The sequence below is a fragment of the Melanostigma gelatinosum genome (genome assembly GCF_949748355.1).
Source record: "Melanostigma gelatinosum genome assembly, chromosome: 1".
NCBI lineage: Eukaryota > Metazoa > Chordata > Actinopteri > Perciformes > Zoarcidae > Melanostigma > Melanostigma gelatinosum.
Genome location: NC_136634.1, coordinates 13,884,149 through 13,902,233, shown reverse-complemented (window position 1 = coordinate 13,902,233; position 18,085 = coordinate 13,884,149). Strand labels below are relative to the sequence as shown.

The 18,085-nt window shown below is 41.6% G+C and overlaps 1 protein-coding gene across 1 annotated transcript in view; it reads left to right on the top strand.

Moving 5' to 3' along the window:
* The window catches only part of shank3a (SH3 and multiple ankyrin repeat domains 3a), a gene marked incomplete at both ends in the record, with an annotated part of 114,298 nt that overhangs the window by 24,923 nt on the left and 71,290 nt on the right, over positions 1-18,085 (top strand). The window contains one exon of the mRNA XM_079278127.1: positions 17,958-18,066. Coding sequence (XP_079134253.1) covers positions 17,958-18,066 — 109 coding nt within the window. The remainder of the gene's footprint in view (positions 1-17,957; positions 18,067-18,085) is intronic.

Below are 18,085 nucleotides of genomic sequence, written 5' to 3'. Positions count from 1 at the left end.
CCGTCTGCTACTGTGCTACATTGCTGTGACAAAGTACACGAGTGTTACTCAACAAGAGCAGTTTCTGCCCGGCGACAATATCGATGGTAATTTCATACAATATATCATCTGTCAAAAGATGATTTGTTGTGATTGACCTGTCTCACAGTCCAGTGGAACTGGTACAATTCTGAAATGTAGAAAAGAGTGTGAATCACCCAGCCTTGAACGCTTTCTCACTCAGTACAAACCTGAATGCATGACTGGGCAGTGAAAGCCACCGTGTTCTTTGAGCTATTTTGTCTCGGCTGTGAGTCCAGGACAGCTGTGTTATTAAAGAGAATGAAGGTGGTAATTTGTCAGTACAAGCTCCAGATACAATCATATTAAATTCTTGTTTTCCTTACTAATCTGCATGTCTCTCAACACAGAGATGTCTGCCAGAGAGATCAGTCATTATAGAAGGTATATTTACATTATTGATGATTGTTAAGGTAACTATATAACCTGGTTGCTGTAATAAGATACAGTATCCACTGCTTCCCCCGTGAAAGTAATGTAGAAGGAATGCACCTCAACCTATGATACTGTTCAAGTCAGCAAACGTGTTGATGACAGAGCCAACTGCTATTTAATTATATATGCTTAATAAATGCTTAATAAATGCAGATGTATAAAAAGTTTCCTTATAAAATATTATAAATGTAAAAATTGGAGTTTGGGTATAATGTATGATTTATAGCATCAGTCGTACTGCAGTATGCCAATTATTCAATTATGAATGTTAAAGGTATTTTACAGGTCGCTGTCTGGTAATGAAAAATAAATTACCTTGTGCGTGCATTAGCGAAGATGAGCTCGACGCAAGTGATGTTACAAAGTAACAAAACATTTGCCCTCTCTTTTATCTGAATGGCACATGTGCTTCGTTTTATTGCATAATGACGTTCAGGGGTAAAGAGGGAAATCCTGTTATGGGAGACTCTTGCAGCCTCAGCAGTATGATGTTCACGATTCATCCTGCAGCAAGCTGCCCTGTTAGTCACAGGTCAAGCATTAGCCGGCTTTGCTGGTATGGAGCTCATTGGCCGCAGGCTAAAGTTTGAAATGAGGTCATAATTGGTAGGATTTCCCATTATTTCTTTCCTCCTTCACATCCGACCCAACCAGGCCTCATCACCCTGAAACTGACCTGGTTAACCAATCAGGATGGCTGCACAGAAAATGTACATAGTATACTTTTTAAAGAGTATGTATAGTAAAGAGTGCATGTGTGTGGGTGTTTGGTGTCGGAGGTCAGTAATGAACAGCGCTGCAGAATGGGTGGCTTTTTTTGCAGTGTGACAAAGAGCTTCCAGTAGTAGAATTTTTCCAATCCCCTATTATATAACAGCCCTTTCAGCAATTTACTCAAACTGCCTTAATGACTTGACATTTCCATTACATTTTCCCATGAACATTGTCTTCACTGTATTACAGTATGGCATCTTTACTCTGTATATATTTCAGCACTTACATTTCACTCTACACGATGCTGTCAGTATATTGAGATTTTAAAACCCCATGATTGTTAAGGCTGCACGTCACATCAAAGGGAAATATTCTAGATGTATGTATCTATCATCCACTTTTCACAGTGACATGTTTAGATCAAGACCACCTACTTCTTGCTGTCTAATTTATGATGAACAGAGAACTACTGCTTCAAACTGTCCTCGAGATGAATCAGTACCGATGCATGTGCCCTCGTGAGGAACTCGTCACATGTGTTCTGGAGAACGGATCTCATGCATTTTAAAGTGGATTGGTCTGGTATACCTTTGCAGCCAATTAAAGATATACTGTATAGACATTAGGGATGGAAGATCAGATGGTTGGATAGATAAAAAGATGCTCTATATACAATGAAAGTCTTGGGCATTATAGTCATAGCGATGGCGAGGCAAGGGGTGGGTTGGAAGAAACCAAAGAGGCATATAAAGTGGTGGACAGCATTTAGCGACGCACTATTTGGTAATGTGGTCACGACTCCTCAGAGCACATTGCTAGAGTGAAGGCATTTCAATTGTGCTCGTGTCATAAAGCAGTAGAGAAATTGCAACAACATCAAAATATAAAATGCGTCAAACGTTTGGGTAAAAGATGGTTCAGTATGATTCACAAGCTAAAACAATGCTCACATTACGTTGTTTGACAGAGTACATAGGAAAGCATAATTCACAAAAGGCTCCCCCATAAAACCTATTGCAGAGTAATGCTATTCCTCCTACACTCAGGCTTTGTATTGCTGTTAGCAGCCTATTGTATTTATGAATGAGAATTCCTGCATTATTTTCAATTCACAATGAAACCACACAGAGAATGTAGCCCATTGTAGGCGTGATATTGTTCTGAGATGCCATATCCCTCCGAGCATTTGCACAGTGCTTAAACCCTCCACAGCAATCAAGAAATTTGATGTGGTGTTTCTGAATAATACACTCATATATACACATCCTACACACACACACACACACACACACACACACACACACCTACACACACACACACACACACACACACACACACACACACAGCTGCATGCATGGCACAGGATGAGAGGATGTTTCCAATGGGGAATCCCTCATACACAAAGCTCCCTTTATGATGGATAATCCATAATCCTCTTCCTCTCTCAGGAAGAGGAATGTCGTGCTGTAATAAAGGTAGAGATATATCTGGGTAGAAACAAGAACATGCACTTGCACGTGCGCACACAAACATAATTAAACAAATACAAACATGGAAGAATATTTCACCAGTTGTAGAGAGCTGGAATTATTTATGCTGATTCTAATTTGAGATGTTTGTCTCTCTGTGTTCATGAGTTGAGGTGTGAATACACACGTACTGCACATACTGTGCGTAGTTGTGTAAATGGGGTTATTTGTACAATTATAATATCAACAATCGTGCAACCCGTTTGCATTTAAATGCAACCATATTTTCAGGAAACTGTGATACAAAAACATGAGCATTAGTCATAAAGTTCCCACTGTCATTAAACACTTGGTTTGGATTTTATTAACAGAGATTGCACCAGCATGCAACGCTATTTTTATGTCCTGTTATTTTCTTTCACACTTTGGGTATCCTTGTCTTTCCTTGCTTCTACACCCCACCCACTTTCCCTCTCATTTTCTCTTTCTGTTTTCCCTCTCTCTCCTCCCTCTAGTTTCCCTCCCTCTTCTCTTACTCTCTCTCTCCCCACCCTCACTCTATTCTCTCCAGCATCCTGCAAAATCACCCCTTACCATCTCTCCATCTGTGTATGCACAGGAGTCAGTGTGTGCGTTAGTGCTTGGCCGAGTGTTTGTGTGAGTGAGTGACCGTGTGAGTGTGCATGTGCTACTTTGACAATACGAGAGGTAGTAAAGGAGAAAGGGAGAGGACAAGAGGAGAGGAGACCAGGAGGAGGAAGGGGACTGGATATGGCCATATGGATGATGTTTTGGCATTGGGACTGTAGCTGACCTACAGGGAGCGCGTGTGTGACAGGGAGCGTGTCTGTGTTTGTGTGTGTGTGTGTGTGTGTGTGTGTGAGAGAGATGGGATCCGCTCTGGGCAAAGGACAAGCAGCCGAGAGAAGAGAAAGAAAAAATAAACAAGCCAGGAAGGCCAGACTCAATAGTAAGGTACCCCAATTGCTCTCATCATCTCTCTAATTTAATTTGATCATTATCTCTGGTGTTTTTCATACTTTGTACCTCTAATAATTCCCAAACACTCCCCAACTCATCCCTGTCTACCTGTCTATGCTCTCGCTCTCTGGCTTTAGTTCTGTTGTTGTGCTCTGCTGCATGTTGGCTGTGTGCATAGCTGGTGCAGTCTTGTCTGAAACCTTGACAGAATGCTCATGTTTTTTTGTTCACTGGTTCTGTTGTTCAGTTTGGATCTCTGAGTAAGTAAGGCAAACATCTGTGTGTGTGTGTGTGTGTGTATGTGGCAGACATTCCTGCATGCAAGTGTGTGTGTGTGTGTGTGTGCGTGCACATGCAGGTGCACTTGTGTATGAAAATGTGTGCATGCATGCATGAACCAGTAGGTCTGACAGCCAGACCTTTCTCCACAGCGCTGTGTCAGAGCTAAAGAAAGGTCTGGCTCCGCACATTATCATTCTGGTATCGGGGGAAAAAACGCTCTTGCTCGTTTGTACTTCTTTAAACCAATTACAGTCTTCTTGGGCAGTGCTTTGCCCAGGATGCAGCCATATTGCCCTTGTTAAATAGATGGGATACGGATAGCGGAAGGGGAGGAGAATGCCTTGTGAGGTACGTGGCCAATGGCAGACACATAACAGTCACATAACAGACTTCACTGTGTGTGCGTTAGTGTTAGAGAGAGTCAGAGCTGAAAAGAAAGCATAATGTCTGGGGCACAGTGGGTAAGCTTGTTAAGCTAAGTAACTGCTACATACAGTGTTTTGTGAACCTCTGCTGAGAGTCATCAGAGCTGTCAGTCTCAGTCAGTGAGGGCTCAGCACGTGGCAGCTGCCAACAAGAGATGCCCTGCGGGCAGCTTGACCTGAGCTACTGAACAAATGGGCAGCCTGACCTACTCCACTACAAATGTCCCACACAAAAATGTTTTCCATACGTCCATTGGGTACATTTTTGGTACAGTATAGAACTTATCGCTCATCTCATTTACAGTTGTACGTATCATTTTTGTTATGTTGTAACTTTGTTTCTCATAAATCCAGTTCGTGTAAGTAACAGCCATTAAAACTACACGCTGCACTCGAGTGTTATTTTTGTTCATTTGTTTTGGCCCTGGCTTGTAGGGTGACAGTCTTATTTAACATTACAGATGCCTAATTACAGCTAGGCAGCTGGGCTGCTGCTCCCACCCGATGTGTTTTTGTCTACCATGTGCTACTGCTTTTCGAGCGTAATTGACTTGGAATTGCAGCACTGTACTCTAATGTGTTATACTTCGTCACCAGAGTTTCTCATCGTCTCTCTTAGTCTTTCACATAACCTGAATAGGGTGTGTATGTGTGTTTAAGAGCAAGAGAGAGACATTGATTAGACAGATTAACAAGAAGGAATTGATTACATTGTGTTCAGTATAGTCTGAAACCATTGCCATGTAGAAACTATAGCCCCAGGCTCCTCACAACACACCCCAGGAAGCATATGTCTGTCTCTGTTAGCAGGTACTGCTTGTGTTTTTGGGCTCTTTGGGAATAACAAATGTGGTTAAAATGTGTTGCGCTAGTCTTAGAAGACTGAGACCCTCCACCAGACCATAGAAACGACAATGCAGTCAACTCCACATTATCCACTAAATGCATATATGGTTCATACTGAACAGACATTTCTGTGGTGGATGACAATCATACACACCACAGCAGCAAAAAGCCGGCGGGTACAAAGCTCCACATACTTTCTTCTTGTGTTTGTTTATGTGTGGTGTGTTTCTAAGGTAAGACACTACCGATCACCACCGATGATGGAGTGGAGGTACCATGCATTTTTCATCCATCCATCCATTTCGCTGAACTGGAACTGAACTTGCCGTGTGGTCTCGATGATGCTGCACCTCATTGCACAAGTTCATTTCACAATAGAGAAACAATACATTGTATAGTTCTTGCTCCATACAGCATAACATCCCACTCGCAGAATAATGCCATTCTAGGTCAGGCAGTATGAATAGTTGACTGTAGAATAGGATGCCAGAGGCATAAAAACAATAGAGTTCTAATTAATGCCTGGCTGAATATACACACTACTCGCATACCCCTGCATCAGCCTGAAGCGTAGTGGCTGCCCTCTTCTGTTCTCTCAGCTTGTTCGCAGCCAATCAATCAATCACTCAATCTTATTGAAAGTGTAGAATCCTGAAGAACTGAGAAGTGAAATTATAAAGGTTATCAATCTAATTGGGAAATGTAACCTTCTCTTTAAAGCTGCAAGTAAGCAGATTTCAGTTATATTGGGTTAAACGGGTTAAATATAATACTTTCATTGCCATTGAAACAGGTTGTTTTTGTAATGTGACTGTCTGTTCCCAACTTATCTGTTTTTTCTTTTATTCTCTTACTTTCATTCATTTATTTTTTGTTTTGTGAATGTTTGAATGTTCAACAGTTCAAAAAAGAGTATTAATGAGAGAGGTCTATTGTGGAAAATGCAGGTTCAATAAGGAAGGAACATGTGTAGCTTTCCTTTCAGCAGCATTTTGACACACATGTCACTGGGCTTAGCTCCAGCTATCTTTTGGTCTGTTTCGTTGTGTTTCAATCCTCTGGCTCGGTCCCCCTGCTGCCCGCCTGCCTGTGTCCTGGTGTTTGCGTGTCTGCCTAAAAGCACATGACTGGACCTGATTCAGCTCTTTCTTTCTCTGGACTCTTTGATTCTGATGACAGCATGCATTCCCCCTGCTTACAAACACTCACAGCCATGCATACAAACAACAATAGAGCTCTATTGTCATATTTCACGTGGCGCAATTTATGGACTGGAACGTAAACTGCCCACTTTATTCATTGCTCAACCCAGTATCAGTCAACCGTTGTTGACACTGTGGCTGAGAAAAAACAAAATCTACACCTGGTCAGCTAGCATTCACGAACCATGAATGCAGTTCATGGTTACCACCATCTTTGATAGTGGGAAATATGTGGGAAATATGTATGCTAATATCCAAAGAAACTTCCCAAATCAATTCTGTAGCATAACCAACCTCTCCATCACCGTCTGTATGCTCAGCATGTTCTCAACTGTCGTACAGATGTATACTCTTTTCTCATCCCGGTCCTCACACACAACATTGCCTACCTTTCAAGCAGGTGCACCTGATGGTTTACAGTTGTCATCGAGTCTGCCACCTGGTCTGACTTGCATGATCTCAGGCCACATCTTGCGCTTACTCCACATACATTGCTGTGTTTTTGTGAGCCCTGCAGCTCGGCGTAGATTGCAGTCAAGTGCGGCCTGCTCAGTGCTTCGGGGAGTACCGAGCAATCGTGTGGTATTTTTGTGGCCAGGCTCTCCAATCACATTTGCTACTTTCATCCCCTTTAAAGACAAGGCCCTTTGGCCAGACTCATTAAAAAGAAGATGGCCCACATAGCTGTTACCCAGGTTATTCTTGGACAGAGACACCGGGATAGGACTGGCAGGAACGGAACAGTCTTGGGAGTTATTAGTTTCATACAGCTTGTGTGTGTGTCTTTGTGTTGTCATGAACACAGATCTGCAATTTTAAATTTGTGTGTTCATGTTTATGTCAATGCCTTCTTTTTTTGTTGTTGCATTAATGGGGTTGGCAAGTAAGCCAGCGCTCATTGTTCAGATGGAAGAGACAATGCTGGACAAAGCCATGCTGCCACTGTGGCCAGGAGGGTGGGTGGAATTGGTTGAGCATACAGCAGAATGTGTTTTGGGGTCCATGCACAATAAGCCTGTGCTCTGCATGTTTGTGAGTGTGTTGATGAGTAGGAAAGAGACCGTGGCTTTGCCGTGCTTTGTTCCAGCCTCTAGCCAACCCTAACGGAGCTAGTCCCGACTGCCCAAACTGTAGTTCATGAAGAGGAATACAAGGAATTATAAGGAGCTAAAACACATCATCCCAGTGCTTCTGAAAAGGATTACTCAGGAGGTACCATGCTGCTACGTTCAGAGAGAGCTACGAGGAGTTGGGCACCAGAGGTGAGACTTAACACTCTACTGCTAAAAGACTCATCAAATGTCCTCTGGCACTGTTCTTATATCGATACCAAGAAGATGTTTAAAGTAGTTTGAGGCATTTAGTTTCAGTTGTTTGATTGCCAGCTTTGATTTTTCCGATTCAAAGTTTGTAGTTTGGCGTTTTTTCTTCAAGTTCACACGATGAACTGGTTTGATGTTTGATTCATTTGACTGCAACTGCTGATTTTTTTTTGTTTGTTTTTTTTACTGTTCAGCGTATGAATGACGCATCTTTTACCGCAAGAGGAAACGACTGATCGCATTTAGTGAAGACTTGTTTGTGGGCTTGCATGCGATCAATTTGTCTGCTCTGTTGTGCATTTGATATGGTTTGAAGTCATACTGGTGTGTGCATGCTGTGTCAGCAGATGGCTTGGGTCCAGGTAAAGGCTGGCTTTAGGCTAGAATGCAGAGAGGAATTTCTGTTTCCTTTCTCTTTGAAATACAGAAACAAATCTCAGTTCAAGGGCTGTCTTAGATATTGCGCCACAAGGGACACTGGTGGAAGTTATTTAGAACAGGTGTTACGATCATCATGATAATGACTGAGTCTCATGTGAACTAAGCAGGCTGTGGGATTGGGCTTATTTCTAAATGCTCACCAGAGAGGTGTAAAATTGAATTGCATTTTGCACAAAACACATTTACAGTCAATGATGTGTTAGATGTTGTTGCTATAGTAACAGCACCCCGTCACTGTCTTTGAGGTGGTTTACTGCACTCATTCATTATGAATGAAATGTGCGTTTAGTGGGCTAAATTCTGAATCAGTAAATCTAATTTCTGTGCACATTTTTTGCACATATATGTGTGAATAAGTCCTTTTTTTCACGTGGTGTTGGTTTCCCCCTAAGCTTAAGAGTGTATCACATTACTCAGAGATTTATTTCGCTGTGATACAGTGAAGGTTGAAGATTCCACTCACAGAAAACCCTATTCCTCGGGATAAAGTCCGTACTACAGTACATTGGTCTTTTTGTAGCTGTGAGCATTACACTTTAAGCCTGTTAGCTATGGATATTGGAGATTACTTAAGCTCTCGCTCTCTCAGACAAACGACAGAGGCAGAAGTGCTTATAGACACACACACACACACACACACACACACACATACACACACAAACACACCAATCTGTTCTAACAGGCATGGAACGGTACGCAGCAGCTTTGTGTCTCGTGGGGGACTTTAAACACCCACATTAAACCAAGGAGGTTAATTAATATGTTCCTTTATTGGACAGATTTACACCAGTAAGATATATTGTTAAACATACACTCTGCCTGTCGGCGGTGGATTTATAAACAGTTCAACTGTCAATGTGGAAACCAGCATTTAGTTTTTGTTAAAGGAATACTCAACTGAAAACCTTTCAACAGTTAATCATATTTACTGCAAGGCATCCATAGGAACCTTTCAAACCACTACCGCACTGCCTCTCGCATGCGTTGTTGCCCATCCATATGCCAGGTATCGGCCAAATGTGCCAAAATATGGCTAAGCACGGACGTTTAAGATGCTGGTGTTTTCTGTATAGCCATTGTATCTGACAGACAGCCACCCGGGACCCTGTTTGACATGGAGACATGATTTGCTGTAATAAGATTGGCTCACAATCAGACAATGGTCAGCACGAATACAGCCTGGAAACAGACAAAGACCAAGACCGTACAGAATACAGTGATTCCCACAGGATTTTGTGAGACTATGGTACGTCGACCACGGACCCTCAAGGGGAGTCTAAAATCATACTCCCCTGGAAGAAAATGTTGTCCTCTTGTAAACAATTTAGTGCTCTCGTTGTAGCAGTGGTGGAATGTAACTGTTGCCAGAATCGCCGGTCTGCTCGGGTTAACAGCCAGGAACAGGGGGCTCCGTCACTAAACCCGCTGGGAGAGAGGATGCAGCGTGTCCATGGCCCAGGGAAGCTGCAAGGTCCAGGCGAGGGGTTTACACTGCTGTGGAGGAAATGCACACGGAGAGGGCCAGCCAGCACAGCCATTGAGAGTAAAAATATTTTCATAATAATAATAATAATCTGACTTTTGGCTCACCTGTGGCTGTTTGAGGATAAACATCGATAGTAGTAAATTACAGTATTAAACAACAACTCAGTGTATTAGTAGGTTGTTTATGTCAATGACATGTTTCCGTCTTTTATTGTCTTTACGTTTAAAGAAAAAAACAATATCGCAGGCGATAAGAAAGATTAGAGCCGTAAATAGATTACTGCTCCACTCTATTCGCATCTCTTTTGCTCACACTTTATTTTCTCTTCTATCTCTCCTCCGTTCCCTCCCCTCACAGGACCCCATTCACTTGTGTTTCTGCCACACCATATCATATCATCACAAATAAAACTAGCAAAGCCATTTGCGTGTGTTTTTTTCTTCATTTGATAAGAGGTATAAAAAGAAAAGCCTCTGTTTTGATAGGGAACCCTGAGTCAAATGGAAGAAGCAGCAGTAGACCAGTGACAGCTTCTTTAGGCAGTCTCTACTGTCACGGTTTGCTTTGTGGTTTTGCCAAAGACTTGAAGCACATCTTAGTATGCTTAAACATGATGCCTCTTGCTTTTATCTTCCTCAGCAAGGGAGCTCAGTGAAAAAACTGCATGCTTTCCTTTACTTTCACTTTTGACTGAAACTACAAGCCCATATTTATACAAGATTATTAAAAAGACCCGTTTCTCTAAACCATACAATACTACTACAGTACTGCATCAACTTCACATTGCGAACCTCGCTTCAATCATTTGCCCTGCTAACTTATCTATCTACATGTTATCTATTTCATCTGACATACATTTCCTGCTCTTACTGTCAACCCTTACGACTCACTCTGGCACTACTTACCATAGCCTACTTTTATATTGCCTGTGATAGAATAAGCCTCATATTCCAGATTGAAAATAAAATCCTGTCTCGAGCAGCACGTTCTTGTCTTCATCTCATCATGCACTACGAGTCTAATGTGTTTTATTATGTACTGTGATTGTACAGGACATTCATTTAAATCCATTTTGTCGCTTCATTTTCAGTTACATTTCACAGATATTTACTTTTGATGGAAAACTTCAATATACTTTAATATAGCACACAAATGAAATGAAAAAAAAAACAGGAAAGAAACTCTTCGTGTGACAAATACTACCACTGCTTTTAACAGCTCTTCCGTGAGGTGGGAGTGAATGTAGCCGGATACTGCGTGTATCTAATATGGAGTTGTGTCTCTCTAGGTTTGTGTGTCTAATTAAAATGCAGTGCCCCTGCAGCAGGACTGCCTTTGTCCAAAGCATCTGGGAAGACGGAGGTCAAGGCTTGCCCGCTCTCGCTCCAGCCTTTATGTGACTGTCAACAAAGCACAGACAGACAGAGAATCAGGTTCACTGTGTGCCAGATAAGATTGTTTGTGTTCGCTGACGTGAATACACTCAAGAAGAGGCAGTTGACTCCTTTAACGTGTGACTGGTTGTTCATGCCACAATTTGTATTTGGCATGATTGTATTAATGGACACTCCCTAAATCGCTGCCTGTTCATGATGATTGTAATTTTGAATATGAATGTTTATACGTATGTACAGAACTTTCTACATTTTTCTTTTTATTAACAGATTGCTTACAAGTAAATCATTGAATCAAATGAACCACAGTAGTTTCCGTTTTGTTGCTCATCAGTGACACTGTTTGCTCGGATGTAGCTGAGTGTCAGTGTCACACGATTTTTCCACATCACTGTCCAGACAAGCTGAGTAGAGAAGAGTCACCTGGCACCTGAATGAACTTCACGGTACAAATGTGACAGCTCAATGCTGACACGGTAAACCTGATGAGTTAGAAGCACAAACGAGTCTTATGTGAGTCAGAAGTTGTAGCCTCAGTGAGATCAGTGACACTTTTTAACAGTCTACTTTGTTGCAAACTATCAGGGATTACACTATGAAATGGTTAACTTCACTAAGCAATGCTTTGAGTCTGAACCAAGGGCTTTGAAGCAAATTGTACATTTGCATTTACAACTGCTGGGTCCGTCACGTGATGCCATTGGGCTCAAAGATACATTTCTTTACCATAGACTTACATTTGGAAAGCAACATCAGCGGATATTGTTTTAGCTAAATCAACTTCCCAGTATGAACACTGGAATAGTCCTTATTAAAATCATTGTGTCTGAAAAGTTGTAAAATGATTTACAATTGAATCTGAATTTTCAAATCTGAATTATTCTATCCAACGCTGTATCCATTTCTCTTCATACATCCATGGTCTGAACTCCTTCTTGTGGACTACAGACACATTGATGGATATCTTTCACCGTATCCATATGCTTGTCCTGCACTGACAGCAGGACCCTGTTTCTGCTTGAGGCCTCTGCTCTATCCCAACTGTTTAGGCTGTACTCATATCACCCTGATATCTGACGGTCCCCAGAGCTTAGCCATGACCCACTATACTGGCTCCCTGTGTTTATTGCCTTAGCAGTTGTGACGCTTTAGAACATGTGTGTGTTTTACGGGCCAGCTCACATTAGGTCAGTATATGATCCTCCCGAATAAGCATCATGTTGGTGAACATTTTAATTACGACTCATCCATGGCCCGCTGTACTGCAGGCCAGCTGTGAGGGACCAGGGGCTATGTAGCCATGTGGTAATGAGTGAAAATATAGGGCAGTGAAAGTGTCTGACACACATATGTGCATGCTGTATGGATTACACATGGATGCACATTAGCTACTGAACTTTGAGTGTGTGTGTGTGTACACATCCTTTTATCAAGCTATGGCAAAATAAAAACAGAGGAGGAGGAAAACTAAGGGAGAACAGCTGCAATACAGAGTGAGTAAAAGAGGCAGGGAAGACGGCAAGGGAGGCAGGGGGAGTCGTGTTGTCTCTGTAGGTTGTGGCCTCCTACCCAGGCTTTTATCAGGTTGTGTCAGACAGATACCCCCCCCCCCCCCCCCCCCTTAGTGGTGGAGACAAGAGCCTCCTCAGGATACTGAACTGAAAGAACGAGCCTTCATCATCTTTGTCCTGCTAGCTGGAGTAGCAAGGTGCCAACATTACAAAAAGTCTGTAGAAGGCAGAGTCCTTCACTGTGGTGAAGTTTCATTTTTAGGTAGGGGTTGCGTCTCAGGTTACTAAATGACCACAAAGTCAACATTGGTATTAGTGGTTTGGCGTGATTAATGCATTACTTTCCAGATTTCTGATTGCTTGTATTCATAATCTATTCATAAGCACATTATTTTTCAGATTCTTTTAAAGAAATGTCCAGCAGTCGTAGCACAAAAGTTTCGTAGCCGTCTGTGAAAAGAATGCACGGACAAAGATCATAATTGTATCAAAGGTAGCACAAATCAAACCCTTTAATTGAGATTAATTTCGAGCAGAGATGAGGACACCTTGGGCAGAGCATCAAACTGAATCTGCAGGATATGTTCTTGGTTTCACAAGTCGGTAAATTGCCATAGATTCTCTGATTTGATCGTTGCTGATGTTTCTTGATAAGACACTGTCTTTCATTTTGCCCTTCCTCTCTTCATTTCTTTGTTTGTCGTCCCGCTCTTTACTTACGTCATCTGGCACAGCAGGGTTTCACCATCCTCATGACAGTGTATGTACAAAGCTGCATAGACCAACAGTCAAACTGTTTCTCAATATTGATCTGTAAATATGTGATCTCCTTCTAATTTGGTCTGTGTAACGATACTTAATGGCTCAGCCTGCAAACTGTGGGATGGCTTAGAGATAGAACAATACACTGTGTTTTACTGTCACAGCCTCAGCAAGCTCAGCCGCAAACTGATAGATCATGGCAGACGGAAGGAGGACACAAATGCAATGATATGTAACAGAAATAATCACATGACATTATAGACCAGTTACAGGTAATAGAGTTTTATTCTGACTCGCTCTTTCACGACCTTGGGCACATTGCAGCAGTTTTGGTAAACCGTCCATTTTGGCAGTGCAAAGCTGCCATTTTCTTTTCCCTCGGTAGTATTTCTGTCAAAATATAATACTGTTACTTCCCCAGACCAAACACTTATTGTTTGGAATGAAGTGTGGGATTTAAGGGGCAGTTTAGGTGAGACACAGTCGGACTGACAGTTTGAAGATGAGCTACTTGCTTGGTTTACTGTGTGACGGTGACAGATGAGTGTCTACGTAGGTACAGAGTTTGCTGCTGTATTGGTTATCATTATTAAATGGCGACATGGCAAGTGTCTCTGCTCATTCATTGGCCAAAATAAGTATGGTGTGACTAAGACCACATCTTTCCTTCTAAAGTTGAACATGATGTGTGTGCTGTTTTATAACTGTGCTGTTTTATAACTGTGTTAGTAGTGATGTGACTGAGGGTCTGAAAATAATTACAGTGTTTTAAAGACATGTATTTATCCGAGTGTCTCTCTGAGTGCACCTCAGCTGCTGGTATGGTAATGGTCTGTTACCTTCCTCTCCCAACATGTCTACATGAGCATGCAGGTTTAGTTATTCATGACCATATGTACATATGCACATACGTGGTTGTGTGTTGGGCATCTGTCGTTTTTATTTCTTGTTTCGACTGATTCTGTCTCCCTGCTAGGGTTGCCCTTCCTCCCTGGAGAGGATAGTGGTTGTTGTGATTTAGATTCTCATAGTGACATGAGGTGCATGTGTGTGTGTGTGCGCCTGTGTATCTGATGCATTTTACCAGTGAACTATCATGTTATCTGTGGAGGTAACTACAACAGACTGCTTTACATGAAATCAAATTGTAGCGCTGTAAGAATGTAGTCCTGAGTGTCCTAATCGGATGGAGAAGTGGTGTGGTGTACACTCGCTCAAGTTCTGGGGACTTTGTTTGTTGTGGAGTACATGCTGGATCAGATTTAGCTATTAAGTTGTCTGTTTGTTATTCCCCTTAAGACAATTGAAACTACTGTAGCAACAAAAGCAAACTGGCAGGTCTAAGGCTGTTCATATAGAAATTGCTTTGTACTTCACAAAATTAGGGGGATGTATTGCATATTCAGTGACTTTCCCGAAACAAGAATTGTGCTTCTGTCTGGAAATAGTTACCTGTTGTATGACTTCGCCAGTGCACATACACATCCACTAACATTGAGCTCACTCTCAGCTCCTCAACCGTTTCCTGTTAGTGTGATTGATTGGTGTTTCTGTGTTAGTGGGTTACAACTTCCTACGGCAGTTCACTCAGACAGGATATCACGCTGTTCCAGACAGGGCTGACTGCCAGAGAAGCCTACATGCTTACGACAAACGGTCCCCTCACACACCTTGTATTTAGCCTGTACATCATCTCTATCAGTCATAATCTGACAAAACAATGGTGTTTGTGTTTTTTAAGAGCTTGAGTGATTCATAATTTAGCTCACTAGATTTCAGGACCTCTGCTGATGGTTTTGATGTTTATTATTTAGTTTTCTATTAAATGTTGTAATGGAATATAAATACATATACTGTCAAGGTTGATATCATTGCTCCTAATGGTCTTTGCCCTGTTTATCATCCACCCCTCAGTTGTTGTCAGGCTACATCACCATAACTACCTTATGATAACCGTAAGTCATTAAAAGAGTTTTAAAATGTCAGTTTTCCTCCCAGGAAACAACAGAAGGCCACATCCAGACTATCATGATGGGCCTAGGCCCATGAGGGACGGTATTCACATTCATATGTGATTGAAACTTTGCAAATCAATGAATGAAATGCAAACAGATTGGGCTACGACTCCTCTTTTCCTACTCCTTTGAATTTGTCCCACTTTATTTTTTAATTTCCCTTGAATTTCATGAACTGTGGAGGAAGATTGTACCCCACTTGCCAATCATTGCCACGTCCTGCTGCGTGTGCATTCACAAGCTTAGATGATGAATGAAAATGAAAATGCTGAAGATAGATCTATCGACAGTTAAGGGATTGCTAATAAAAGTAATAGGTAATCAGTGCACAGATGGTTTGAATAAAATGATCCACACTCCTCTCTCTGTACTAGCTGAAGGCGTTTCCGCAGTATTTTTGTTGTGTTTTTTGGGCAGGAAAAAAGAGAATTGCAGTTTCTAAAGGAGGAGTCACAAAAGACATGCAGAGATTTAAGTTTGGATTCTTTTTTAATATTGCTAAAGGATAAAATTTGCCAATTTTGTAAATGTTTTTGAGCTTGAAATATAAACTGTAAACTTGTCTTATCTATTTTTTTAAAACTTAGATTGATAGGTTTGGAATTTAAGTAAATGTAGTTCATTTCATATCTAATTGTTATTCAGGATTATATTGAAATTTGTATCTTTGATTAAGATTTTAGTTCATGTTATTGAAATATTTTTCAGTTTCATGACAAATTCTTGGTCTTGCAAAACAACAAGCTAATTGTATCTTGTCACTCCACCTGTCTGCACAGGGCTTTATAGGACTGTCCGTCATCCTTTACTTTGTTTGTTTTCTTTCTGATTTGTCAGTATGTCACGGTAACTCGGAAGGTCTTTGCACGTGTGTGCATTTATAGGCGTGTGTTACAGAGAGAGAGAAAGATAGCGAAACTGAGAAAATATGAAGAGTTAATTGAGACCCTCGCCAAAGCAGATAAATCATTACAAATGCTTATCATCAGCCCTCTGTCAACAAGCAATAAAACACACATCAGAGCCAGCTGATCGCTGGCAAATCATCACGAGTCTCTTCAAGGCAGTATACGAGGCATTGTGCAGGACACACACACACACACACACACACTCACACACTCACACACTCACACACTCACAAACACAACCTCAATGCTCTTCCCACTCTTGTGTACATTGGCTGCCAGAGCTGTCTTTGTATCCCATCACCATAACAACTGCCTCACCGAGCATCAAAAAAAAAAAAGAAAAAGCCAAAGTGAATTTCTCTCACTCAGTTTGACTTGGAGATGGTGAGAGAAGCGGTCGGCAACTCCACGCAGCATGTCAGTGTGGTGTGCATGAGCAAAAAGGCAAGCTTGTAGGGGCAAGCGGGCTGCAGATGACTCGTGTGAAGGGAAAGGGAGAGTGTGATGTGAAATTCGGAAGGTGCAGAGTGTGACTTTTGAAGAACGAGGGATATGCAGTATATGATGCCACACACGGTGAGTGTAAAAGGCTGCTGAGTTCTGTTCGCGTTCTTGCATGTGAGTATACATGTTTGTATGTGTTTAAGTTTGTTGTACTAAATGCCTTGTGCTAAGTAATTCAGTTGGGTAAAATGTAATGTGTGTGTGTGTACGTGTGTGTGTGTGTCTGTGTCTGTCTGGAGGGTTTTGCACATGTGGATGTTACGTAATGACTGATTCTGAGTAACACAGAATTCAATAGTTATGAAAGTTTCCTGTGTAGCTCATTTGGTATACTGCCGATATTGTCTCTGTAATTACATCCACAAGATTCATATTCGGCTATCGTCCTTGTCCTCATTGATATTTGATATGTTCAGTATTAAACTATAGTGTAGTAGTCTAGTTTTAATAATTGCTATTTTTAAGTCTAGCAAAATAGTCATTAGCTACTTTCTGTGCTGTAATATTGTGTGTCAGATATTCCAAGATAGATTGTTGTCCTGATTCTTCATAGTAATCTATTATGAAATGTTAGTGCTGCTACCTTGTTCACAGCTTCATTTTTCACTCTATACTCTACGGGCTTACACCCATCAGCAGAGGTGATGAATATGTTTTCATCATAAGTCACAGAGGAAATTTAGTGTTTGTGTGTGTGTGTACAGTATGAGTGTATTAGGATTCTGGTGGGATTTGCACGTGTGTTTGTGCATGTGTCTCTGCCTGTTTTATGACTGTGGTTTAAACATCAATGTTAGATTCAGTGATGCAATAGCATTGCTCTCAGGCACTGTACAATATTATGACCATTGCATTTTCACTCTAAATGTGACGTTAGCCTTAAAATCTCATTTTCTTGGCTCTAATATCCAAAGGAAAGGTCTTCATTTCAGCATTACTTTACAGCCCTTTCCTTGTCTTTTTTGGTCCATCCTATTGCAGCTTATAAATATATACTGCACATGGTCCATTTGCTTGGCATGACAGAACAGAAATAAAACCTTCAAACACAGACTGAGAGAGAGCAGCGACTTTAGCTTCCATCTCTGAACTGCATTATTAAACATCCCCATCCACAAGAGTCTGACATCAACCAATCACAGCTGTCTTTTCCTCCACCTCCCCCCTACCCCTCCCTGCTCCCTTGTCTCCCTCCATTAGGCAAACCTGAAGAAGTTTATGGAGTATGTGCAGCAGAGGAACATTGAAAGGGTCTCAAGGTTCCTGGAAAAAGGCCTGGACCCCAACTTCCATGATCCAGACACAGGAGGTGAGGAAGGCTGTACTAA